General features: G+C 37.2%; 1 protein-coding gene across 1 annotated transcript in view; it reads right to left on the reverse strand.

The window, feature by feature from the left end:
- Positions 1 to 26,692, reverse strand: part of LOC150090130 (putative receptor-type tyrosine-protein phosphatase mosPTP-1) — a 529,269-nt gene that overhangs the window by 169,498 nt on the left and 333,079 nt on the right. The window contains exons 10-13 of the mRNA XM_090390174.1: positions 25,540 to 25,681; positions 20,821 to 20,932; positions 17,466 to 17,545; positions 11,536 to 11,633 (exon numbers count right to left, since the gene is read on the reverse strand). Of these exons, the coding sequence (XP_090246300.1) occupies positions 11,536 to 11,633; positions 17,466 to 17,545; positions 20,821 to 20,932; positions 25,540 to 25,681 (432 nt within the window). The remainder of the gene's footprint in view (positions 1 to 11,535; positions 11,634 to 17,465; positions 17,546 to 20,820; positions 20,933 to 25,539; positions 25,682 to 26,692) is intronic.

Here is a 26,692-nt window from a genome sequence, read left to right on the forward strand (position 1 = left end):
TCCATCCATGCTTTTTTACATTTGGCTTCAACAATTTCTTTTCCACTTTCCTCTCACTTATCACAAAATTATTCAGCTCCTTAGAATTTGATACACTTCTGGCATCCCCATCCCCAGAAAATTCCTCACATGTGTACGTAAATGAAAAATATCTATTCAGTTTTTCAGCAAACTGAGCAGGATCATCATCAGTTAAACCACATTTGGTGGAACAATGTGATGCATTGCCTTCCTTTTATTGTTTAGATAAATAAATGTCTTTGCTGCTTATTTTTGCATTCTTTGCCAGAGACTTATTATGCTTGCATGCAATGCTTTTTAGCTCCAGTTCTATAGCTGATATCTTATAAATATATTTACTTTTGTTTAGGTTGACTGCTTTTTTATTAACTGTGATAAAACTCAGAACTAATTTTTTATTTCATTTTTTTATTTTCTTTGTTGTATATCTTCCACCCTCCTTGTAGTTGGTCATGAATTCTTTTTGCTTTTGTGATGTCAATGAGTTAGTTGCACAATGTCCATTTAGAATGTGAGGGCTTTTGCATTTGTGTTTACACTTAAAATTAATTTTTGCATATATTTTCCTCTCATTTATAATTTTTCTACACTGGGACTACACTGGGACAATAAGTCCCGGCCAAGAATGAATTCTTACCCTAGTGAGGTGAAAAAAAACAAAAAAAACTGACATTCTTGATATGTACAATATTTTGGATGAAAGTAATTGATAACAAGAGAGACAGAATCACCAGACATGCTACTGTAAGAGGAAAATAACAGTCCAGTTCAATCTGAACTCAACAGCATTAGCAGGCATTGATGCATAGGATATTGCACCATCTAAGCTACAGCAGCAGCAGCAGCAGATGACTGTGCTATAGACACAACAAGAAATGCCTATAATGCATTATGAATAATCAAAATTGAACACTAGATGCCTAGAAAACAGATTTGTGGCCCAAATGCAACTTAATGATGGCAGGGTTAAGAGGGTATGACAACAACATGAAGTCAAGGTTTGTTATTTGGTTTTTAGGAGCATTAGCAACAAGGCCATATTGATCAGGGGATATGCGGTGGTCATTTCCTGACCTTTCTGCATCCTCCGTATTTGGTGGTCATGGGCTCGAACCCCGGTCTAATCACAAGAAGCGCGTGCTATGCACTGCTGCTCCTGCCCACCTGGCTATGGAGGTGCCAATCAAGCCAAGGACCAGTCAAATATGACTACAACACCACAATTCTTCAGACCATTGTACTTCATTCACAAGCTAGTGAATGGAGTACAATGGTCTGAAGAATATTTTTCTAGGAGTCAAGTGTTCCTGGATTTCCTTGGGATAATGTATAAATGCTACAGCATATTTATACATTATTGCAGACCAAGTGCACCCCATCATGTTGATTCTTTACCTCTCAGGTGATGATTGCTTCCAGCCGAATAATACACAATGCTTAAAATAATATCAGGCTGGTTAAAGTAACAAAATAGGGTCTCAAAAAATGAATTAAACATAGTGGGATCAGTGAATGATGCCTTCATAATACCACTCTTATACAAATACAAAGTATGAAGTTGCTACTAACTGAATAAGAAGAAATGCTTGAGATGTGCTAACTGCTACCAAGCAAAATCAAAAGGAAACAAAAAAAAAAAAAAAAAAAACCAACAAGCAAGAGCTTATTCTCACCCAGGGAAGCACAGTAGTACGGGATCCCATAGGTATGGCAAAACTGGTGCTTGAGAACTCCAGAAACCCTCCCTCCCTACACCACCCAGAAGTAAACAGACACCCACTAAGAGAAATAACTACACAAAAGAAAAGAAAATCTTGAGAAACTATAGCGGCAACTTAATCACGAGACATCTGATACTGTGAAAAATTTCTGTTGTTGTTGTTGTTATTTGGTTTTTAGGAGCATTAGCAACTAAGGCCATATTGCTCCGGGATATGCAGTGGTCATTCCTTGACCTTTCTGCATACTCCGTATTTGGTGGTGACGGGCTCGAACCCCGGTCTAATCAAGAAGCATGTGCTACGCACTGCTGCTCCTTCCCACCTGGCTACGGAGGCGCCCCAATGAAAAATCTCTAAGCCTGCATTTCTGTCATGGACTGCTATTACAGCAAAGCATCCATGGATGTCAACACACAGATAGATTAAACAAAATGCTTAAATATGGTTATTACCCTGTAAACAGGAAACAACTGAAGCAAAAAAAAAAAAAAAAAAAAAAAGAATTATATACTGTGTGTGTGTGTGTGTGTGTGTGTGTGTGTGTGTGTGTGTGTGTGTGTGTGTGTGTGTGTGTTCACCTGAAATGTTAAATATCAACTGAAAACAATCGATGGGCCTAAGCATAATGCAAATCCCAAGTATTTCTTCTCAGTGCAGTCAACAGCAATTTCAGCAATAAGAATGGTTATCACTAATAAAAGACTTCTTCCATCTTAAACAATCACCAAATTCAATCCCATAGTTGGATAGTCCATTTGATGTATACAATATGCTGGATAGTCCATTTGATGTATACAATAACATCAAAAGGACTATCCAGCAATGAGAACCACTTCAAAGGAACTGAAAATTATGAAATGTAAATGTCAACTGAAAACAATTGTCCAGCATAATATAATGTAGATTAGTATACCACCAGAACACTACTGGCAGCTAGTGGAGTACATGCTGAGATGAATGACTACAGTGCTGCAAGAAAAGGGAGGACAAAAATGGATAGGTACACCTATACATTATTGTCTCATAAAATAATGGGATAGATGTACTTAACAAAGTAAGCACATGTATATATATATAAATATTTTGCCAACATATTTTATATATGATAAACTGAAACACAACTAAATTGTATTTGAAATTTTATAATTCTGTATTTCACTGTTCAGAACAGTACATAAGATTTTTCATTTTGGTGACAAAATGAAATATTGCATAATTTGAACACAATTTGAACTCTAAAGTTTCAAGTTGATGAGGTTTTCTCATATATATTTTATATTAAAATTAATACATAAATGATGTAACTTTTTCAAAGTCATAAATAAGCTAAAGCACAAGTTTTATTGTAATTTCTTCGGTTCCAAATATGCTGTGTGAAGGATATGTGTGGCAGTAATTCTCAAGACTGAAATTAACACACAAAACTCACATAAATGTTTTTCTTAATATTTTCAGAGCTTCTTTGAGCTCCTTTTTCAACACTAAAAGATGTTTTTAACCTTGCCTTGTTGAAAGATAAAAGCTTTTATTCTTTCATCAAAATGACGATAGTAACATCTGTCAGTCTTGAAATGGGAATTCAAAGAACCACCAATAGTTGGAGTGCACATAACATAAACAGTAAAATAGTGACTTTCAATGGGGCAGAATGAGCACAGTACATTTTTCTCTTTGGACAATCAAAATCTATAACACAAATTCAACAAAGTTTTCACATATGATATAGAAAACAGCCTCTCAGTAGTTTTCCATTTATGACTGTTACAGGAATTTATTCATAAATGTTGCTCTTTGCTGCATGCCAAAAAAATTGGAAAATCACTTGTAAGCAACGAAACTGTGAAAAATGCAAGGGCAACTTTGTTCAAAGTCCTAGAGAAATAATATGAGACTAAAAATAAAATAATAACGCATATATCCAGTGAAATATTTTAATTAACTTTAGAGCTTTCGAGGCTGAATGTGCCTCTTTATCAACAAATGGAAACTTTACAGACAAAATTATTTAATGGACACAGAGTTATGCATGCAGTGAGCCAGCGAGGACACTAGGTGGGCCATTCAATCATTAAACTGGTGATCATTGTTGCTGAATGGAAGCATAGTTTTGCCCTCCAATGTTTATCTAGACTTAAAACAGTTGCCTCTAAGATGAGGTGTAGTCTTGCCTTTTTTGCGGTTCATGGCGTCCGCATTACATAATATATTGAGTGACTCTAACCAGAGGCAGTGGCGAAAGTGTCGGGACTGGTCAATTACTTCGTAGTCCCGCTTGGAATTGAGATCGTGGTGGGTTGACCAGTAGTGCTCTGCGATTGCAGACTGGTTGGGGCCTCAGCAAGGCGAAACGACCCGTCGTGTTCCGTGAGGCAGTCTTGAAGACGTTTCGAGGTCTCTCCTATGTAGCAGCTGTTACAATCTTTGCAGGCTATGCGGTATACCACACCGCTGCATAAGAGAGGGGTGACCGGAGTCTTTACATTGGAAACTAGAGAACGTAAGTTTCTACCAGACAACTGCACGCATTTTATGTGGTATTCACGGAGGATTTTTGAGATCCGGCCTGACATGCCTGGATAGTGGGGAATGTAGGAGGTAGGCACATTGTCCTGAGTTGATGGCGATCTCAGGTGGACTGTGAGCTCCTGTGCTTGTAATAAGTACTTGTCCAATATGTCTGTTGGATAGCCACAATTGATCAAGTCTGTCCTCACTCTGGAAATCTCGTTGGGCCTAGCTTCATCTGTGCTGGAGTGGCTCCAAGCCCTAGAGAATAGAGTGGAGGCAGTGCTGTTGAGATGGCTAGGGGCATGGCCAGATCTGTAGTTTGTGAACTGTCTGCACCACATTGGCTTATGGTACACTGAGGTTTCTAGATGTGGGTCCACGCGTTTTACCAGAACATCCAAGAATGGGAGAGATCCATCTACTTCTAACTCTAGAGTGAACTGGATGAACATTGATAAGGAAACGAGATATTCTAGCAATGCTGCTTCAGAGCCACATGGGATGGTTGGTTGGTTGCTTGGGTTTTATTGGGGCATTAGCAACTAAGGCAACTATGCACCAAAACCTGGTCATAAAAAAGTAAAACTTTCAGTGGCCTAATGAATTAGGTCACTAAGTCAAGGTATAAAAACAAGTATAAACTGTAAAAGACAAATATCAATAAATAAGTAACAATTTTTTAAATATCAGTAAAAAGGTTTACTGATTTCAAAAAGCTAAAAATAGCAGACACATGGTCATTGTCGGATAAAATCTGATTGAGTGTATACGGCTCAGTCACGTGGTTAAAAGCGGCAAGACTTATATTGCTAAAAACTGGACAGTCAATTAAAATGTGTCTGATTGATAAAATTGTGCCACAGGACTCACACATAGGAGGATCATTAGCCCTCAGCAAATACAAATAACTATGTCCTATGCGGGTCCGGGCAAGAACAACTTCCTCCTTACGATTCCTGCACAGACTAGACTGCCACGGTTCAATTACAGGGTTTATACGATATAATTTATTCGTAGTCTGTCTATTACATGAATCCTGCCATTGTGCGTGTATCTTTTGGTGTATTTTTTGCCTGTAGTGTGTTTAGGGGACTGACAGACAGCGATTATTATTGGGAATTGCTGATTTGGCTGCGGTGTCAGCCAAATCATAATCCCAAATCATAATCCCCTAATCCCAATGTGGCTGGGAATCCAGCAGAAGCCTGTAACACGCCGAGAGAGCCGGAATATAAAATGAACCATTGGTATTGGCATTTACAAATGTGATCCAAGGCTAACTCTATAGCAAGCAGCTCAATTTGCCTTGCTAAGACCGACCAGTCCGCAATCGCAGAGCACTACAGGTCAACCCACCACGATCTCAATCCCAAGCGAGACTACGAATTGACCAGTCCCGACACTTTCTCCACTGCCTCTGGTTAGAGTCACTCAATATATTATGTAATGCAGAAGCCATGAACTGCAACAAAGACATGAGACTACACCCCATCTTAGAGGCAACTGTTTTAAGTCTAGATAAACGTTGTAGGTAAAACTACGCATGTCCATGCAGCAACAACGATCACCAGCTTAATGATTGAATGGCCCCCCTCGTGCCCTCGCACGGCTCACTGCACGCACAACTCTGTGTCTGTTAAATAATTTTATCTGTAAAGTTTCCATTCGTTGATAAAGAGGCGCATTCAGCCTCGAAAGCTCCAAAGTTAATTAAAATATTTCAATGGATATATGCGTTATTATTTTATTTTTATCTCTATGGATTCCAGTACAACAGGCCCATTCACTCTTATACGTTCTCTTTATGGCCAAAACATTTACAGTGCTTGCGTTCAGTTGCAGAAGTCCTTCAGTTTGGTAGTCTGCAATAGACAACACTTCCGCTTTGCGCATAGGTACAAAACCAACCGCATCATTCCTAAAGGCTTCCACTATAAAGCCCCATTTAACAACACTCCATGAACTGTGCATGTTTCAACTTCAGCCTACAAAATTGTGGATTACCCATCTCCACTACGAAATCAAGAGCTGACTACAATAAATCTAGACTCTTGCAGGAACTACAAGGTAGGATCTCACCTATAATATTTTCTAACCTTATCCATACCATCTGTCGTCAAACTAACCATATCTCTGATGCTTACCATTCACGACAACAATGGAAATTTGTTAATTTAAGCAGAGAAGCCCACTCCTCAAGAACGAACACCCATTCAACTAACACCGCTTCCTTCATTCTAAATTTGAGCAGCAAACAACCACCGAGCAGCTCAATGCTTTGACTGCCAGAATGAAGTTCGCCGCCATGCCATCGAAGCCACCGATCACACAACTTGCTATGGGAGTAGAAGCAAGCATTATCAACCTCCCTGAAGAAGCTGCAAATGAAATCCGCTTCAAAATGGCCTCCATCCTCAAATGCACATGGCCCACCCGCTCCAACCTTAATGACTGCCAGCATACCGCTCTTTCCTCTATAAGAAAGAACAACTCCATCGTCGTACTTCCCGCTGACAAGGGACGTTGTACCGTCATATTAGACTGGTTGGCCTATCTAGAGAAAGCCCTGGTCCTCCTACAAGACCCCAATGTCTATGAGACCGTAACGGATCTGCCCATCAAAGTCTTAGGATATCTGGAGTCATACGTTAATAAACTTGTCTATGCATGGTTTAAAGCTAAGAAAGTTTCTACTCCAACTCGGTGGCTTCTTAATGCTACAGGCTGCCAACTACCTCAGTTTTATGGCCTACCTAAAATCCATAAGCCAGGTGTTCCTCTCTGGCCCATAGTGTCCTGCTGCAATGCACCTACATATGAACTATCCAAACATATTGCACTACTTCTTATACCTCTTGTAGGAATACAAGAGGTATAAGAAGTAGTGTCACTAACAGCGGTGAGTTCATTCACCTTATTAAAAAGCTCTCAATTTCTGAAAACGAGATTATGGCATCATTCCATGTAGTGTCCCTGTTCACATCAATCCCAGTCCAGCAGGCCGTAAACGCTCCTAGAAAATGATCAAAACCTACCAAACAGAACATCACTGTCCACTGATGACATCTGTACCACCCTCAACCTGTGCTTGTCAGGCAGCGTCTTTACCTTTGAGGATTCCTTATACCAGCAGGTACATGGCACTGCCGTGGGTGCCCCTGTTAGTTCCGTTGTGGCCAACATCGCCATGAAAGAATTGGAAGAGCAGATATTCCTGAACCCACCAGTACCTATTACAACATGGTGCAGATACGTCGATGACATCTTCACCGTCATCCCATGTGGCTCTGAAGCAACGTTGCTAGAATATCTCAATTCGTTATCAATGTTCATCCAGTTCACTCTAGAGTTAGAAGTGGACGGGTCTCTCCCATTCTTGGATGTCCTGGTAAAACATGTGGGCCCACATCTAGAAACCTCAACGTACTGTAAGCCAATGTGGTGCAGACAGTCCACAAACTACAGATCCAGCCATGCCCCTAGCCATCTCAACAGCACTGTCCGCACTCTATTCTCCAGAGCTTAGAGCCACTCCAGCACAGATGAAGCTAGGTGCAACGAGATTTCCAGAGTGAGGACAGACTTGATCAATTGTGGCTACTCAACACACATACTGGACAAGTGCTTATTACAAAGCGCAGGAGCTCACAGTCCACCCAAGACTGCCATCAACTCAGGACAATGTGCCTACCACCTACATTCCTTACTATCCAGGCACGTCTGGCCAGATCTCAAAAATCCTGGGTGAATACCACATAAAATGCATGCAGTTGTCTGGAAGAAACTTATGTTCTCTAGTTTCCAACATAAAGACTCCGGTCACCCCTCTTTTATGCAGAGGTGTGGTATACCACATAGCCTGCAAAGATTGTAACAGCTGCTACATAGGAGAGACCTCGAGATGTCTACAAGACTGCCTCGCGTAACACGACAGGTCAATTCGCCTTGCTGAGACTGACCAGTCCGCAGTCGCAGAACACTACTGGTCAACCCACCATGATCTCAATCCCAAGCGGGACTACAAAGTAATTGACCAGTCCTGACACTTTCGCCACCGCCTCTGGTTAGAGTCACTCAATATATTATGTAATGTGGAAGCCATGAACCGCAACAAAGGCATGAGACTACACCCCATCTTAGAGGCAACTGTTTTAAGTCTAGATAAACGTTGGAGGCAAAACTATGCACGTCCATGCAGCAAAAATTATCACCAGTTTAATGATTGAATGGCCCACCTCGTGCCCTTGCACGACTTGCTGCACGTCCAACTCTGTGTTCGCTAAATAATTTTATCTGTAAAGTTTCCATTTGTTGATAAAGAGGCACATTCAGCCTTGAAAGCTCCAAAGTTAATTAAAATATTTCACCGGATATATGCGTTATTATTTTATTTTTATCTCTATGGATTCCAGTACAACAGGTCCATTCTACATGCCACCACAGATGACGGCAAGAAGAAAGTCACAATTTCTACATCAACATTTTGGCAGAGATGGACAACGAAGGTTTCATCTTCAGTGATAGGTGTGCTTTTCACTTGAATGGACTAATGAATAAAAAAAAAAAAAAAAAAAAAAAAGTTACTGTGGAAGTGAGAAAACCACATAATTATGTGAAGCATATACAGGGTGTTTCAAAAATGATGGTCAATAATTTAAAGGTGAAAAGTACAAACTAAAATAACCCAAAAAGTCCCAATGAACATTGGGCCGCAAATGAACCGTTTGAGATAATGCACATTTTCTGTTAAGATACGCCACTGACTATGGGAGCACTAGTTTAGCAAAAAGCTGTGAATCCTTTGCTAAGGGTGGTTTTATTAAACATAAGATAATACATTTTTAATTTTTGGTTTCAACACCATAGGATTTTACAGCTGTTACATGTTACAGGATGTTACAAAAGGTGTTCAAAATGCTGTCCTTGCATTCATATGCAGCTTTGTAGTCTTCTCTGCATTGAGTTGCGAATCCACTCAGGCATTCCTGGGTCATTTCTGATTTGCTGAAAGGCTGCTTCAGCCCAACGCTGCAATTCCTCAACTGTGTTAATGTCAGTAGTGTACACAGCTTTTTACATGACCCCAGATACAAAAATTCATAGGATTTAAGTCTGGTGATCTGGGAGGCAACATTACAGGCCCACCTCTAACTATCCATACCTTCTAGTTAGATATTGAGTCACAACTAGAGCAAAATGTGCTGGTGCACCATCATACATAAACCACATGTTCTGGCATTGCTGAAGTGGAACATTATCATCATCAAGAAGGTCTGGAAGGACATTCTGCAGGAACTGAAGGTGCAGCGCTCCTGTTAGCCTGTTTCGCAGAAAGTGTGGTCCAATTAAACGGTCTCCTAGTAGTCCTGCCCAGACATTCAACGAGAAACATTGCTGATGTTGTGACTCGTGAATTGCACTAGGATTTTCGTCAGACCAAATGTGACAGTTATGAAAATTAAAAATACCATCACAAGTAAACCCAGCTTCATCTGTGAACAAAATGTTGTTTAAAAATTGGGGGTTCAGGACACACCGTTGTTGCATCCACTGGCAGAAGTTCACTCTGGGAGGGTAGTCTGTATTGCTGAGATCTTGTACACGCTGGATATGGTAGGGGTACAGTAATTGGCAATGTAAAATTTGCCACACACTGCTATGACTCAGTACACGCTCTTGCAGAGCAACCCTCCCTGTCGAAATTCCTGGATTTTGTTCTATTCTTTCTAACACCCTTTCCTCAACATCAGGTGTTATGCTTCTGGGCCTACCTGCTCGTACTCCATGTGTGAAGCACCAATGTTTTCTAAGGCGCTGATGTACTCTGATGAATGTGCGCCTGTTGGGTTGCCTTTGACGGGGAAATGCTTCTTGGTACAAATGTGCAGCCTCAAGTGCATTGCTGTTAGCTTTACCATACATGAAGTGCACATGTCTGCATACCCTTTGTTGCTGTAACCTCTTTCCATGTTGACTATCCTTTGACAAGTACTAGTATGCCTGCTAGGTCTCAGAGCATTGAGAAAGGGGAAAGGGAGAGAATGATCATAACCTAACCTAAACAAGCAAGTCAGTGGTGGATCCCAATCTGTACAGTTCACCTTGTCAGTGGTGGATCCCAACTAGAAATGTGCAATATCTCGAAAACAATTCACTTAAGGACCAATGTTTACTAGGCTTTTTTTGCATATTGTAGTCTGTACAGTTCACCTTTAAATTATTGACCATCACTTTTGAAACACCCTGTATATTAGTCCTGAATGAAAACTTGTTTTGTACACTTGATCACATGAAGGTTTATGATCCATTTTTCATCATGGAAGGAAAATGGATCATAAAAAGAAAAATATTACTGGGTTTGTACATTAGAAAACATGCTGAAATATTCTAATATATTACAGCTCATTGAAAACAATCAAGATCATCAGTCCATACACAAAAAATATGACATACCCTTTCATTTCTCTCTTCATGTTTGCGAATTTCTGGAGTGGATGGGATGAGATGGTCTGATTCTTTAGCAAATATGTTCCCAGACCTCATTCCATTGGAATTTCCCTCAGGAGCTTTGTTCAAAATCAGTGTTTGTCACCCACCACTGGGAATAGAATCAGAATAACTACTGTTCACGTTACATCTAACATAATCAAGCAGGTATAGCAGGATATTGCCTTTGGCTGAGACATATGCCTCATGATGGGGCAGCCTCATTGATGCTTTATGATCACAAGTAAAAACTTCAATACTATGCAAAGTTAAAAATATAAAAAAGTTATAGGCTTGCAAATTTGTGAAGATGCTTTGGAATTGCCACATACATTCTATACGGACTAGTCTCATCTGATTTCAAATTTTTTTCTGTGCAATTTATCAACTTCATAAATTTAAGGATCAAAATTTATTTCCAATCATTGCAATCATTTGTTCATCAAAACAAAACGTGGAAAAATTGAATTTCAAACATATTTGTAAGAAACTGTGCAAATTATTTAACAAATCAAAATGTATATATACTTCCTCACCAAAACAATCTAAATGATTCTGATTGTTTAAATTGTTTAACGCAAAAATTATTGCTCTAAATAATAATTTCTAACTAAACATCTACATGAAATAATGAGGTTGTACTCACTGGAATGAGAGGAAGTAATACAAGTTTTGAAAAAAAAATCATTTATTTACATTGTCAAGTCTATAAATAAATAACATAGATTGAAAAATTGCAGAAAAATTGAAAACAGAAAAGTAGAAAAAAATACAAAATGGCTTACAAATTATAACTTACTTCATACTCTCTAGAAAACCCTATATCACCATCTGCATGCAAGTCAGCTACATGTTTAGCCCAGAGATGCACTGGAATGGCAGCATATTCAGAATCATCTGGAAACCAAAAACATATTTTTTGGAAACAAAAACAATTCAGCAGACAGCTACTGTCATTAGTAGCAAGAGGCATCTTTTAACTGTAATAGTATCTTTTATTCTTTTTAAAATATGCTTGTGTCATTAAAATTCTTTTTTGTTTGTTTTTTATGAAAACTCCAACCGTGAAAAGTATTAGAACCTGTAGTACTTAGTTCTGTGCAAGAGTTGAAGGTAGATAATACAAAAAAAATAAAAATAATAATAATATATATATATATATATATATATATATACAGTATTACATTATTAAACTGAATACTAAGGGAATTATACAAAAGATAAAATTTAATAAAAATTTGGAATACAAGTATTAGGTGTGAAAAATATACCTATAAGGCCATAGGGCCAAGTAGTTGGACTTTATTGTTGTACCCTATAAATAAACATATAAATTATAATAAAATAATAAAAATAATTGATGATGTAGCAAATTATTGATTAATGGATACACTGAATGGAATGTTAACTAGGGTTAGCTCCACTCAATACATCCTTTCAATAATCGGCTGTTTTCTGTTTGCCATTAGCCAGATTGTCTAGATTCAAATGTACTAAGAATATAATTTCATCATTCTAATATAATAATGCATTATATGTTAAATTTAGCAGCAAACTGGCAGAATACCTGCTAGCATGCCAGATAGCAGTGAAAAAATAAAAAAATAAATAATAAATAATAATAATAAAAATAATGGAAGTGAATCAAAAATAATGAAAGTGAGTACCAACTATTAATTTTTATTAGTGCAATATTTATTTATGTAGTAAAAATGGAAGGCTTATGCCAAAATTAAGGAGAATAGGAGTATGCTAATTAAATATTTAATTGGTCACATAATAAACAAAAGTGAGAGGGTGCTACGGTCATTCTTTATCATATATCAGGTGTCAAACTGAGTTAGTATTAGCATTTAGTAGAGGCATATGATGCAAGAAAGCAAGCTTATGCAGCATCAGCCAAAAAAAAAAAAAAAACCCCTTCCATTTCACCTCTCCATATGTCTGTCCAAATGCCTGTCCAGCTCAGCCTTAAATTTATTTAGGCTACCAACTTCCACAACAATAGATGGAAGTCTGTTCCACCAATCAACTATCTGCTGGCTAAAGGCAAATTTTTGCACATCTATTCTACAACTGCCTTTCCTCAATTTGAGGAAACTGAAGCCTGGAGAATGCCTATTCTCCAGGTGTTGCATTTGCAGAACTTAAGCCTTTCTTGGTAAGAGAACCCCTTTGTTCCCCTCACCAATCTGGTTGCCCTTCTTTGTACTTTTTCTAGCAACTCTACATCCTTCCTAAAATGAGGCCTCCAGACCTGTACACAGTACTCTATAGGTGTGGCCTGACCATTGCCTTGTATAACAGGATAATCACATCCCTGTCCTAGGCGCCTCCGTAGCCAGGTGGAAAGGAGCAGCAGTGCATAGCACACGCTTCTTGATTAGACCGGGGTTCGAGCCCATCACCACCAAATACAGAGGATGCGGAAAGGTCAGGGAATGACCACCGCATATCCCGGAGCAATATGGCCTTAGTTGCTAATGCTCCTAAAAAAAAACAAATAACATAACAACATCCCTATCCCTGCTAGCAAAATTCCAATATATCAATGACAAGACTCCGTGACCTGCCCTGCTCAGCAAACTCAATATTTGACTGCACAATTACCCCCAGGTCCTTTTTCACTTTCCACGTTGCTGAGTGTAGTACCACACAGTTGGTACATTTCTTTTGGGTTAGTAACTACCCATATGCAATACATTGCATTTGTCAATGTTAAACTTCAGTTGCCACTTCTCCGCCCATTTGCCCGACTTATCTAGATCCAGTTGGAGTAGCATACTGTCTTTACTATCGTTAACAACCCTGCCAATCTTTGTATCATCTGCACACTTGGACATTAAGCCTGATATACTTTCATCAATATCATTGATAAATAAACAAAACAACAATGGGCTCAACACCAAACCCCAGGGAACTCCACTAATAACATTTGTCCACGAAGAGCAGTGTCCATTGATTACCCTCTGTTGTCTCCCACTCAACTATCCCTTTATTCATTGTAGCAACTTACCCTTAATGCCATACCTCTCCAATTTGTACAGCAGTCTTCCATGTGCAACAGTATCAAAAGCTTTCCTGAAATCCACGTATATGATATCAAAATTATTTTTGGCATTCAGTTCCTTTGAGGACCACAAGAATGTCCTCCCTTTAACAAACCCATGCTGCATCTTAACTATTACTGCAGTTTTGTCTAGATGATCCTGCAATGCTTCTTTAATCAGTGATTATATTATTTTCCCTGGAACACAAGTTAAACTAACAGGTCTATAGTTACTTGTGTCACCTTTTGAACCCCCTTTGTGAATTGGTGATACATTTGCACACCTCTATTTCATGTGGACCTCCCCTACGTCCAAGGAAGCTCTAATAATTATGGCTAAGGATTTGCTTACTTCCCTTGCTGCCTCCTTCATTATAACTGGATAGATCCCGTCCACCCCAGTGCCTTACTTTTGCATATCTTCAACAATTTCTCCTCCACTTTGCTCTCAGTTATTACAAAATCACTTAGCTCCCTGTTTGAGTTTGATAAACTTCTGGCATTCCCCTCCTTGAATAACTCTCCATGTGTGAATGTAGATGCAAAATACTCATTCAGTTTATCAGCTACTTAAGCAGAATCATCAATAGTCGAACCATCTATGTTAAGCGGACCAATCTGATTCATCCTCTTCCTTCTGGAGTTTACATAAGCAAAGAACTCTTTGCTGTTTTTCTTTGCATCCTTTGCCAAAGATTTCTCATAATCTGCCTTCACCTGCCTAATCCCCTTTGTGACTTGATTACAGACTAGCTTATATGTCACCTGATACTTTATATGCATACATTTTTCTTCTCTGCTAAGAGCCTCATTAATTCATCTAACATCCATTTAGGCCTAAACCTTGAACAGTATTTCTTAGTTGGAATGAAAAGCCTAGTAGCCTCCAAAATTAAGTGCCTGAAGGCTTCCCATTTAGAATTCAACACTGGAAACATTATCAGTTGATCCCATTGTACAGAATTTAAAAACTGTCTGAGACCCCTGTAGTCACCTTTATGAAAGCAAAAGCCCTTCCCTTTACCCTTGATGGTAGTTACATCTTTAAGTAATTTCCACATCAGTACACTGTGATCACTGTCACCCGGTGGTTCCTTTATCTGCAAATTCTTAATGCATGAATAATCTCTACTGATAATCAGATCAAGAGTATTACTCCCTCTGGTTGCCTCTCGAACATGATGCTGTAGAAAACAGTCATCCAATAAATCCACAAAAGTCTTGCTAGTGTACTTTTGTGGATTTATTGTCTTAATCTTGTGTCACACCAAACAGACTCAATATTACATTGCGCACCAACATCAATTGGATGCACTGTCTTAGATTTTATGTGTTTCTTAACTAACAGCATAACCCTTCCTTCCTGTCCTGTCTATCCTTTCTGTACACATTGTACTCCCCAAATTCCAATTCTGCACTGCTTATGTCTGTGTGACACTTTGCCTCTGATATCCCAACAATATCTGCCTTCAATGTCTTGACTAGCTTCAAATTCATCAAATCCCTTTAGCTATGTTGTTCACAGCAAGAAGGTATTGTTCATTTCATCTACTATTTCAGTAAAAGCTGATTTATTCTTATTATTTCCAAAAAACTAATGTTCAATATTATGCTTTTATATTATTTTTATCATATTCAAAAAACTTCTATTATATCAGGTATTTTCTATTCATTATTGGATGTATGAAATACAGTACATCAGGTAATCTAAAAAAATTTCTTCTAATTTACTTCAAATATCACTACATACTGTAATACCAGGATCATTATTAAAAGGTTGGGCATTTCCGAAGTATCTATATAATATGATGGTTCTATTCTTTTGCTTTCAGCTTGCTAACTCTAAATTTTTCAATCTCAAAATCTATTAGAGCAATTTGAGGGAAATTGAGGTCTATTGCTATCCTTATTCCTCCTCCTCCTTTTCTCCTTAATTTTGGCCTAAGCCATCCCTTTTCACTGCATAAATAAATTGCACTAATAAAAATTAATAGTTGGTAATCACTTTCATAATTATCATTTTTATTTATTTTTTTTTCACTGCTATCTGTCATGCTAGCAATTATTCTGCCAGTTTGTTGCTAAATTTAACATATAATGCACTATTATATTAGAATACTGAAATTATATTCTTAGTATATTTGAACCTAGACAAACTGGCAAATGGCAAACAGAAACATATAGCCTCAGCCAATTACTGAAAGGATGTATTTAGTGGAGCCAGCCCAAGTTAAGATTCCATTCAACATATCCATTAATCAATAATTTGCTACATCATCATTTATTTTTATTATTTTATTATTTATTTTTTTTTTATGTAAACCCCAAACACGAGAGGTATTAGAACCTATAGTACTTAGTACCATGCTTGAGTTGGAGGATGAGAAGATGAAAGAAGACATTTGTTGACATTGGACTTAACTTCTGTAGACTGTGATTTTCAGGAAGTATGAAGGAAGGTTGTTCCAGAAAATGGCAGTTGAATGAATAAATGAGGAAGATGAAAAGTTGGTTCTGTGAGTTTGAAGTTGGACAGTAAATGGATATTGGTGTTGATAAGTGAGTGCTGGGTTCTGTTCTATTATAACTTTTCACTGCATAAGGACCAAGATTATTCAAATCCATTGTCTCTGTGAATCAATCAGTGTATTTGTTTGTGTATGCATGGATTTGTGTAATGTTTGAAATGCAGTGATTCCATGACCATTATTGGCCTTGTAGTTCTCTGTCGAGATGGGGTATAATGGTCAGTCTTTTACTTTATTTATAGTTTTGTTGGTCCAGTATTGTAGTTAGCGTTTGTTTCTGTTCTAAGCGATATTTCACATAATTTGGACCTGGTGCTAGGCATGGGAAGCCTAAATTTCATTTGATTTGCACATTCTAAAATATTTTGCATTATTTGATATTGTACATTTTGGTTCTTTCAAATATTATTGTAGAAACGTTTCCTTCTGCAACAGCCTTCACCTTGACACTCCCCCCCCCCCCCACCGTTTCATTTTATTATGTATGGTTTATTTTAATTTAGCTCTACTGGTTTGCCATGCTACTGGCATTTGTTTTATTTTATTCTTTTATTCAAATTTATATATATATATATATATATATATGCATACCTTTATCATTCAAAAAAAAATTATATACTACTATAATAATACAAAATAATTATTACAGGGTGAGCACATATTGACTTTAAAACCCGTAAAATAACACTAGTCTCCTTAACACAATCTTCCAGAGAGTTGATGAGAGGGCTACAGAAATGGGTATACCACAATTTTCAAGTTGTAAAACTAAGTTATGCTCATTCACTATAATATGAGTATGCCCAGATATTTTATAAATATGAAGATAACTGAAACTGTTATGGAAAAAAAAATAATAATAATATTTTCTCACTAATTGCATGATTAAAGGTTATTCAAACAGGAAAATCTACCATTAAGCAATTTTTTTTAACAGAATGATGATATAAAAAAGTTAATGTAATATTAAATTAATATCATTGCATTTCAAAGTATACAATGTGAAACAACATTTATTTTCAAGAGCTCTTAATTTTTAAAAATATAATTATGATTATTATCACGATCTTAATCCTTCAGTAGTTCAGATAGCTACATATACTTGAAAAACAAATGATTAAAAAAAACAGTATATTTATAACACAAACTCACCAAAAGTTTCGGAGAGTTGAGGAGATGCTCTGTTTCCTGGTGGATCATCAAGATAATAATAAGCAGCCTGGAAATATTTTCTATATGGATAGAGAAAATTATTTTTGGCTATATAATTTATCCAATTATAATATTTTAATTGTATATAAACTTGTATAAAATTATTAACTCTACTTTAATTGTATAAAAATATATAATTGTATAATTTATACAATTGTATATTTTCAATCACATTCATAATTATTTGATTTAAATTTGGGGAATAAAAATCATTAAAATTACAATAAAAGACAGAAATCAGAATGCATATACACTCTGACACTTAGTCCTAAATTCTTTTTTGAGCATCCACACCTCACATAGCAGCCTGTGTGAGGCACTTGGATAACACTATTCTGCATTTTGAAAAAAATCCACTTATGTTTTCTCTGAAAAGATGCTTCTGAATCATTTTCTAATGCTGATTTCAAAAATGACTTCTGTTTGAGTTCATCACATCAAAATCACAAAAGAAAATTTCATTTTTCACAAATTTTTATTAATTTTGGCAGAATTTGTGCACTGAAATTATAAAATGCTATTTTTACTGGACTTTTCTATTTAAATAAATGTTGAAAACACTATTAAAAAGGGCAGTGTGGTAAAAAGTCCCCTAAACTTCACCTGTTTGGCATTACAAGAATGCAAAATGGGATGACCTGCGAGACTTCTTTTCTTCTTTTCCATGGTCGGATTACTGTTTCAAAACTTCTGATGTCAACATTTGCTCAGATCATGTCAGTGAAATTATTCTTGTAGGAATGAAATCCTTTATCCCACACTCCACTTTAAAATCTCGTCCTTTATCTAAACCTTGGTTTTCCAATAAATGTGCTAAGGCTGTTCAAGAGAAGAATGTTGCATATCGTAATTGGCTTGTTTCTAATTCTTCAGTTTCATTTTCTGCCTACACCAAAGCTCACAACAATTGTAAAGCAGTTATTAATCAGTCCAAACTAGAGTTTGAACAGGCTAAGAGTAGAAAACTTGCTTCTTGCCCTAATGGTAGCCGAGCATTCTGGTCTCTTGCCAAAGCTATTGGCCGCAACTTTTGCCCATCTTTCCTCCCACCTCTGTCCAAACCAGATGGTTCTGTTGTCACTTCAGCCAAGGATAAAGCTGACCTGCTAGCATCCTATTTTTCTTCCAGCTCACGTATTAATGATCTTGGTAAAACAGCTCCCACCATTCCCAACACGCTCCATTCAATGCCTCCTGTGGTCTTCCGTCAAAAGGATATCAGAAGGATTTTGATGAATCTTGATGCTAAGAAAGCCCCAGGTCCTGATGGTATTTCTCCACTTGTTCTCAAAACCTGTGCTCCTGAACTTACTCCTATTCTTTACCGCCTTTTTTCACTTTCTTATTCCAAACGTATTTTTCCTTCTGCTTGGAAATTTGCTCATATCCAGCCAGTTCCTAAAAAGGGTGACAAATCCCTCCCATCCAATTATCATCCCATTGCAATTACTTCTACTCTTTCTAAAGTAATGGAGAAATCAATTAACTGCCATCTCTTAAACTTCCTAGAAACCTTCCGTCTGATCAACGATCGCCAGTATGGATTCCGTCAGTGTCGATCCGCTGGTGATATTCTGGCTTATGTTACCCATTTATGGACTAATTCAATGGAAAGGTTTGGTGAAACACAAGTAGTTGCTTTTGACATCTCAAAGGCTTTTGATCGTGTTTGCCATAAAGGTCTTCTAAACAAGTTTCCATCTTATGGTTTGCCAACTGTTTTTAGTAATTGGTTATCCAGTTTCTCTCTGATCACTCACTGAGGGTGATGGTAGATGGCTCTCTGTCTTCTAACTTCTCCACTAATGCTGGTGTCCCCCAAGGTTCAGTTCTTTCCCCCACTCTTTTCCTCTTGTATATTAATGACCTTCTTCCATTGACTGGAAATCCTATCCATAGTTTTGCCGATGATAGCACATTGCATTCCACTTTCCATTTTGAGAAACCTTGTCCTGCTCAATCAACTTCAACTTCTCGAAAATCTGCTACCAATTCCTTAAATGCCGATCTTCAGGTAATACTCCAGTGGGGCAAAGACAACTTGCTGTCAAGTTGTCTTTGCCCCAATAACTACTATCAATCCTTGAAATGATAATTTCCAGGTAATTCACCAGAAAAGAAAGCTCAGTTAATGTGTTGTGGCTATGAATTTTTATGGCTGTGAATGGAGAGGTCAATATTAAGAAGCCAATTTAGTGAATTTTACTGAGTGTTAGGATATTATAAATATTTTTTTGGGTTGATCATGTATTTTACAATAAACTAATTACATAAACAAACATGATATATAAGCGCTTCTTTTATTTCATATAATTTTGAATTGGTGAAAAGTTAGAATCCTAAAACCCAGTCCTGCCTATTTTTCAAGAAACAGAAGAACCTGTTGCTCTCATTCTCATCTTCAATAACATTCGATCTCTAGACAAACACATATCTTTATTAATAATCACCTGAATCCTAACATTTCTTGGCAAAACTGAAAAATTCAGTTGTAAAAAAACTATAACTGCCTGCAAAAAAGAAAAAGATGAAAAGTTTCATGCTATAACAGTTTCCACTGCCACAAACTAATTCCATTGGCCACAGAAATGAATGTTCAGCATTATGAAACAAAGATTTAAATTTGATTTCACTGTTGAACAATGTTGTCATAACAGAACTGAAGAAATATATAAAAATATAAAAGCACAATTAATTTTGAAGACATGGAAAAGCCAATATTATTCAATACAACTGAATAAAAGTAGAGCTGTATCTCATAATTCTAATTTGCTTGCTCTGCATTATTAAAATTTTGCTGTGGTGTATTTTCCTTCTTGTTCCTTATGTAAAATTAGAATTATTATTAACAATACATTGTTTTGATATAACTTATTTATGCAGTTCACTGAAGAGCTACAGCACCATTGCATATAATATCTTGTTTTCTCAAGAAAATGTAACCAAATATTCACAGATATTTAAAAATTTGTTTATATTTGTCTGTGATAGCAATATACTCCATTCAAATATAAACACGTTTTTAAATATCTGTGAATCTTTGGTTACATTTTCTGGACAAAACAAAATATTATATACAACTAGCACAGATGCACAAAACTTTAATCTCTCAGGATTTTTTATCAAATATGTTTTTCAAGTTTTCTCAAATTTATATTATTGTATCAGTAGGCTGCTGAAATATTATATTAATGGTATATTAATATAAAATGGTATATTACTTATTGTATCTTTGCACACCTGGAAATTTTCAAATACTTCACTAGTAAATATAACATTACCATGTTTCACTTACCTCCACAATATAAATGAAATAATAGCAAGCAATAAAGCAAAGGATGCACACATAACTCCAGCAATCATGCCAGCACTGATGCTGGAATCTGTATAAGGAATTCCATTGAAGCCTGAAATTAAAATACAAAAAGTAATCCAACATTTATTAAGGACAACACAAAACATATACATATATACAGTAATGGCCTGAATGTTTCCCATTCAAAAGATGATCTGCTATTCACTTTTTGCAAATTCAAATGAAGTAAATTTTAATGACATACACCAATCAGCAGAGGGCACAGTATATATGAAAATAAAACAGTCATACCAACAGTAATTAATCAAAAGCAAAGAGTATATGCTATTTGCTCAAGAAAACAAAACAGAGGATATACAGCATATCTCCTTTGCTACAGCCCTGCCAGTCAGATTATCAGGATGAGCAGTACATTACTGATCAGAACTCTATACAGCTTTACTTGCACATTACACAAGTGTGTGCACACTCAATATTTATTCATATTGTGCTAAGTCTTGCTCCCCTGTGCTTTCAAAGGAGTATCAGTGAACACACACATGTATGCACACTATAATTCATATCAAAAATATTGATACCATTATTATTATTTATGAATCATCTTATTATTTTTACAACTAGATGAATATTATTCATCTAGTTGTAAAAATGAGAATAGAACTGGGCACAATAATTTTTAATTCTGGATAAGTTAAACAGTTTCTGATATATTTTAGTAGTTTTTGCCATTTAATTTTGATTGGAATTTTATTTTATTTTATATTTTTTTATCATGCTGAACATGTAGACAAGTTTAGTTTTTAAATCATTGTGATCCTTATTCCATGGAATAAGGATCACAATGAAATTATGGTCACACACCAAGAATACAGATTCTAAAGTAATAAAAACACAATTCCACACAATAAACAGATAAAATTTGAGTTTACTGGTTCCTAAGTGTAGTACAACCTATGAAATAACTTCCAAATAGCCAGATAATCTTGCCCTTAATAAGATAATATTTTGGAACCTCTTTGCACTCCAATTATCAAGTCAGAACACACAACCAAAATATATTCTACTCTGCACAGCAACAAAACTAATATTGGAATAAATCTAGTATTAGTGAGAGTTGCACCTCTTAATCCTGCATATGTATACACCCATATGTGGAAATGAGTGTACAGATTGTGAGATCAAGGCCGCAAACTGCCACAAAAAATGCATGGCCTATTGTTGACCATTGCACCAAAATATCAGCCACAATAAAACAGTTACACTGAAGTTGTAAACTCCTCTGGGAGGCATGTAAAAGTAAATTTATTTTTATTTATTTTTTTTTTTTATGAGAACCCCAAACACGAGAGGTATTATAACCTATAGTACTTAGTACCGTGCTTGGGTTGGAGGTTGAGAAGACGAAAGAAGATATTTGTTGATATTGGACTTGAACTTCTGTAGATTGTAATTTTCAGGAAATACGTATGAAGGAAGGTTGTTCCAGAAAACGGCAGTTGAATGAATAAATGAGGAAGATGAAAAGTTGGTTCTGTGGGTTTGAAGTTGGACAGTAAATGGATGTTGGCTGGTGGCGGCACGTGTTCGGACTGTTTTGAAAGAGAGAGAGGGAATTATAGAAGCCAATTCAGAAGAACAGTGCCCATGGAAGTATCTGTAGAAGAGGCATGCAGCAGAAACAGTGCATCTATGAGAAAGCGGGTGGAGAGACTCTGTTAGAGATGAATCATTAATTAACCTAACTGCCCTCTTCTGAATGGAATCAAGAAGCCTGAGAGAGGTTTTGGGGGCACCACCCCAGATGTGGGAACAATATTCCATGGCAGGGCGGATTTGCGATTTATACAGAGTGAGCAGCTGTTTGGGAGAAAAGTAACGCCGAGAGCGAAAGAGAAAACCAAGTTTTTTAGATGCAGAGGAAGCAATATTTGTAATGTGCTTGTGCCAAGAGAGATTAGAAGTCAGGGTAATCCCCAAAAGAGATATATCATTTTGCCTAGAAATCGGAGTGTCACTAAAGATAAGCATAGGAGCAGAAGAATCCTTTTTGCGAGATATAAGACAAGATTGAGTTTTAGAAGGGTTGAAATCAACTAAGTTGTCTTTGCCCCACTGGAGAATTACCTGAAGATGGGCATTTAAGGAATTGGCAGCAGATTTTCGAGAACTTGAAGCTGATTGAGCTGGACAAGGTTTCTCAAAATGGAAAGTTGAATGCAATGTGCTATCATCAGCAAAACTATGGATAGGATTTCCAGTCAATGGAAGAAGGTCATTGATATACAAGAGGAAAAGAGTGGGGGAAAGAACTGAACCTTGGGGGACACTGGCATTAGTGGAGAAGTTAGAAGACAGAGAGCCATCTACCACCACCCTCAGTGAGCGATCAGAGAGAAAACTGGATAACCCATTACTAAAAACAGTTGGCAAACCATAAGATGGAAGCTTGTTTAGAAGACCTTTATGCCAAACACGATCAAAAGCCTTTGAGATATCAAGAGCAACTACTTGTGTTTCACCGAACCTTTCCATTGAATTAGTCCATAAATGGGTAACATAAGCCAGAATATCACCAGTGGATCGACACTGACGGAATCCATACTGGCGATCGTTGATCAGACGGAAGGTTTCTAAGTAGTTTAAGAGTTGGCGGTTAATTGATTTCTCCATTACTTTAGAAAGAGTAGAAGTAATTGCAATGGGACGATAATTGGATGGGAGGGATTTATCACCCTTTTTAGGAACTGGCTGGATATGAGCAAATTTCCAAGCAGAAGGAAAAACACCTTTGGAATAAGAAAGTGAAAAAAGGTGGCAAAGAATAGGAGTAAGTTCAGGAGCACAGGTTTTGAGAACAAGTGGAGAAATACCATCAGGACCTGGAGCTTTCTTAGCATCAAGATTCATCAAAATCCTTCTGATATCCTTTTGACGGAAGACCACAGGAGGCATTGAATGGAGCGTGTTAGGAATGGTGGGAGGTGTTTTACCAAGATCATTAATACATGAGCTCAAAGAAAAATGGGATGCTAGCAGGTCAGCTTTATCCTTGGCTGAAGTGACAACAGAACTATCTGGTTTGGACAGAGGTGGGAGCAGAGATGGGCAAAAGTTGCGGCCAATAGCTTTGGCAAGAGACCAGAATGCTCGGCTACCATTAGGGCAAGAAGCAAGTTTTCTACTCTTAGCCTGTTCAAACTCTAGTTTGGACTGATTAATAACTGCTTTACAATTGTTGCGAGCTTTGGTGTAGGCAGAAAATGAAACTGAAGAATTAGAAACAAGCCAATTACGATATGCAACGTTCTTCTCTTGGACAGCCTTAGCACATTTATTGGAAAACCAAGGTTTAGATAAAGGATGAGATTTTAAAGTGGAGTGTGGGATAAAGGATTCCATTCCTGCAAGAATAATTTCACTGACACGATCTGAGCAAACGTTGACATCAGAAGTTTTGAAACAGTAATCAGACCAAGGAAAAGAAGAAAAGAAGTCTCGCAGGTCATCCCATTTTGCATTCTTGTAATGTCAAACAATACGAGGTTGGGAATAGCCATGAGATAAAGGTTCCATTGGAGAAGAGGCAATCACCAAGTTGTGATCTGAAGTGCCTAAAGGACCTCTCACTTCAACCTTGTACTTAGAAGGGTTGTTTGTGAGAAAAAGATCAAACGTATTGGCTGTATGATTAGGATTGTCCGGTATTCTTGTAGGTAAATGAACAATCTGTGCTAGGTCATTAGTAATTGCAAAAGCCTCAGCATCTCGACCTGCTGGGTCGGTGTGACTAGAAAACGGAAGCCAGCTGGAGTTGTGAACGTTAAAATCACCAAGGAAAATTACCTCACTGTTAGGAAAGTTGGACTGGAGAAAGTCAAGTTGCAAAGAGAGGAAGTCAAAGAGCTCCAAGTGATTAGTGGAGTTGGGAGAACGGTAGAGACAACAGATGAATTTTACACAATGAGGTAGAGAGATTTTAAGCCAGAGAAGGTCAAAGAGAGGAGATTCCAAATTGCCAAGTCTCTGACAGGGAATATCAGAACGGACATATGCACAAGTACCACCTTTGAGGCGAAAGGAATCATACAGCATATAATTTGGACATCTGAGATGAGCAGTAGTTGAATCAACTGATAACTGAGATTCAGTCAGAAAAAGTACATGGGGTTTGGAAGACTGCAAGTGGAAATGGACATCGTTGAGATTAGAATTGAGACCACGTATATTTGTGCCACGTATATAACCATCAAGTTAAAGCCTCACCTAATCATTAGAAACACCTTAAGTCAGTGTTTAATTCTAAATGCAGTTTAGACTTGTTTAACAAGTGTAAGGGAGCTAATCAGAGCCACCTGGAACTTTTTTTCTTCATGACTCTTGGACAAGACAGCGTAGTTACAAATTATAAAGATTACAAATCTCTGTTAATAACAGAGCAAGAAGTTTTTTTTTCCTTGTTACCCAGTTTTGTCCTAACAATGCTGTAAAGCTGTGGTATATTATTTTGCAAAAATAAAAATTATATGTTAGTAAACTTAATTTTGAAAGAGTCAATTCCATCAAATGACAGCAATTTTATATTAAAAAAAAGAAATAGTGCTATTCTCAGTGCTAACATTTATTTCAGAGCATCCATTCTAAATTCGGGCTACATTACAAAAAAAAAATGTTACTATATTGAGAAATGCATCAACTTACTTGGACACTTATTTTGTAAGAGCACCTTACGTGGCTCGGAGAACTGGCCTTTGTATAACTTGGAGTGTTCTATGATGCTGCGAGTCGCACCCCTTACTTTTACTTCATACATAGTGTTAGCAGTAAGATTCGGAATGAACATCTAAAAGTTAAAATAAAATATCAAAAGACAGACACAAAATTCTGTACGCATGATTGTATATGCTACCCTAAAAAAAAAGATATCAGACACATTGGTTTCACACTGACCCTCACTCCAATAGTATGTCAGTCCCACCAGTGGCCACTATGACACACTCCACCTTCCTGTTCTCAGCTATGTAGGTTTTCCACCAAAGAACAACAGTCTGCAGGAAGTATAGTCCTCCATTCTTCCCACAGAACAGTGACCAAATGGGCTATCAATGTGGGATATGTTGGTCTAACCCTCACCCGACATTTCCATTGATCTCATAAGGTTTGAATTGGGACTCTGTACCAACCATTCCAACTTTTGTACATTCACGTCTGTGAACCATTAGATATTGGCAGTATGGCATAGAGCATTATCATGTTGAAACAAGTAGGAACTGCCACATCACAGAAGGCATGGAATTATCCAAAGCATTAAGATAGGTACTAACATTCATAGTTCCATGCACAACCACCAAAAATCCAAGGCCATACAATAAGAAAACAGTTCCACACCCTAATCCCACCTTCACCAAACTTCATTGTTGGCACAATGTACTCCAGCAGAAGACCGGCAACTCCAGGCATCTTCCACACTTGCCCATCTCTATCAGAATAGAATGTAATGAGATATGTCACTCCATGTAAACAATTTAAATTGCTCTACAGACCAGTTACTCTGTACACCGCATACCATGCAAAGCAAGACTGCTGATTGCAGTTGGTGAGTTTTGGCTTATGTGCTGTTGCTCTCCATGAAAACTGAAGCTGTGGAACTCCACACATGGTGGGTTCACAAAGACATAAAACAAACATACAGACCTCAATCCCTGTTTATGATTTTAATCTAAATGGAGATCATGTAGGAACATCTGACAAGATTGTCATAATACTTTTCTGAGTGTCCTCTGTCCACAGTCTTACTGTGTGTTGCCAGACAGTGATTGTACTATACCGCTTCCACTTCATAATAACATCACTA

The sequence above is a fragment of the Mastigoproctus giganteus genome, chromosome 2 (genome assembly GCF_048544385.1).
Source record: "Mastigoproctus giganteus isolate SK-2022 chromosome 2, ASM4854438v1, whole genome shotgun sequence".
NCBI lineage: Eukaryota > Metazoa > Arthropoda > Arachnida > Uropygi > Thelyphonidae > Mastigoproctus > Mastigoproctus giganteus.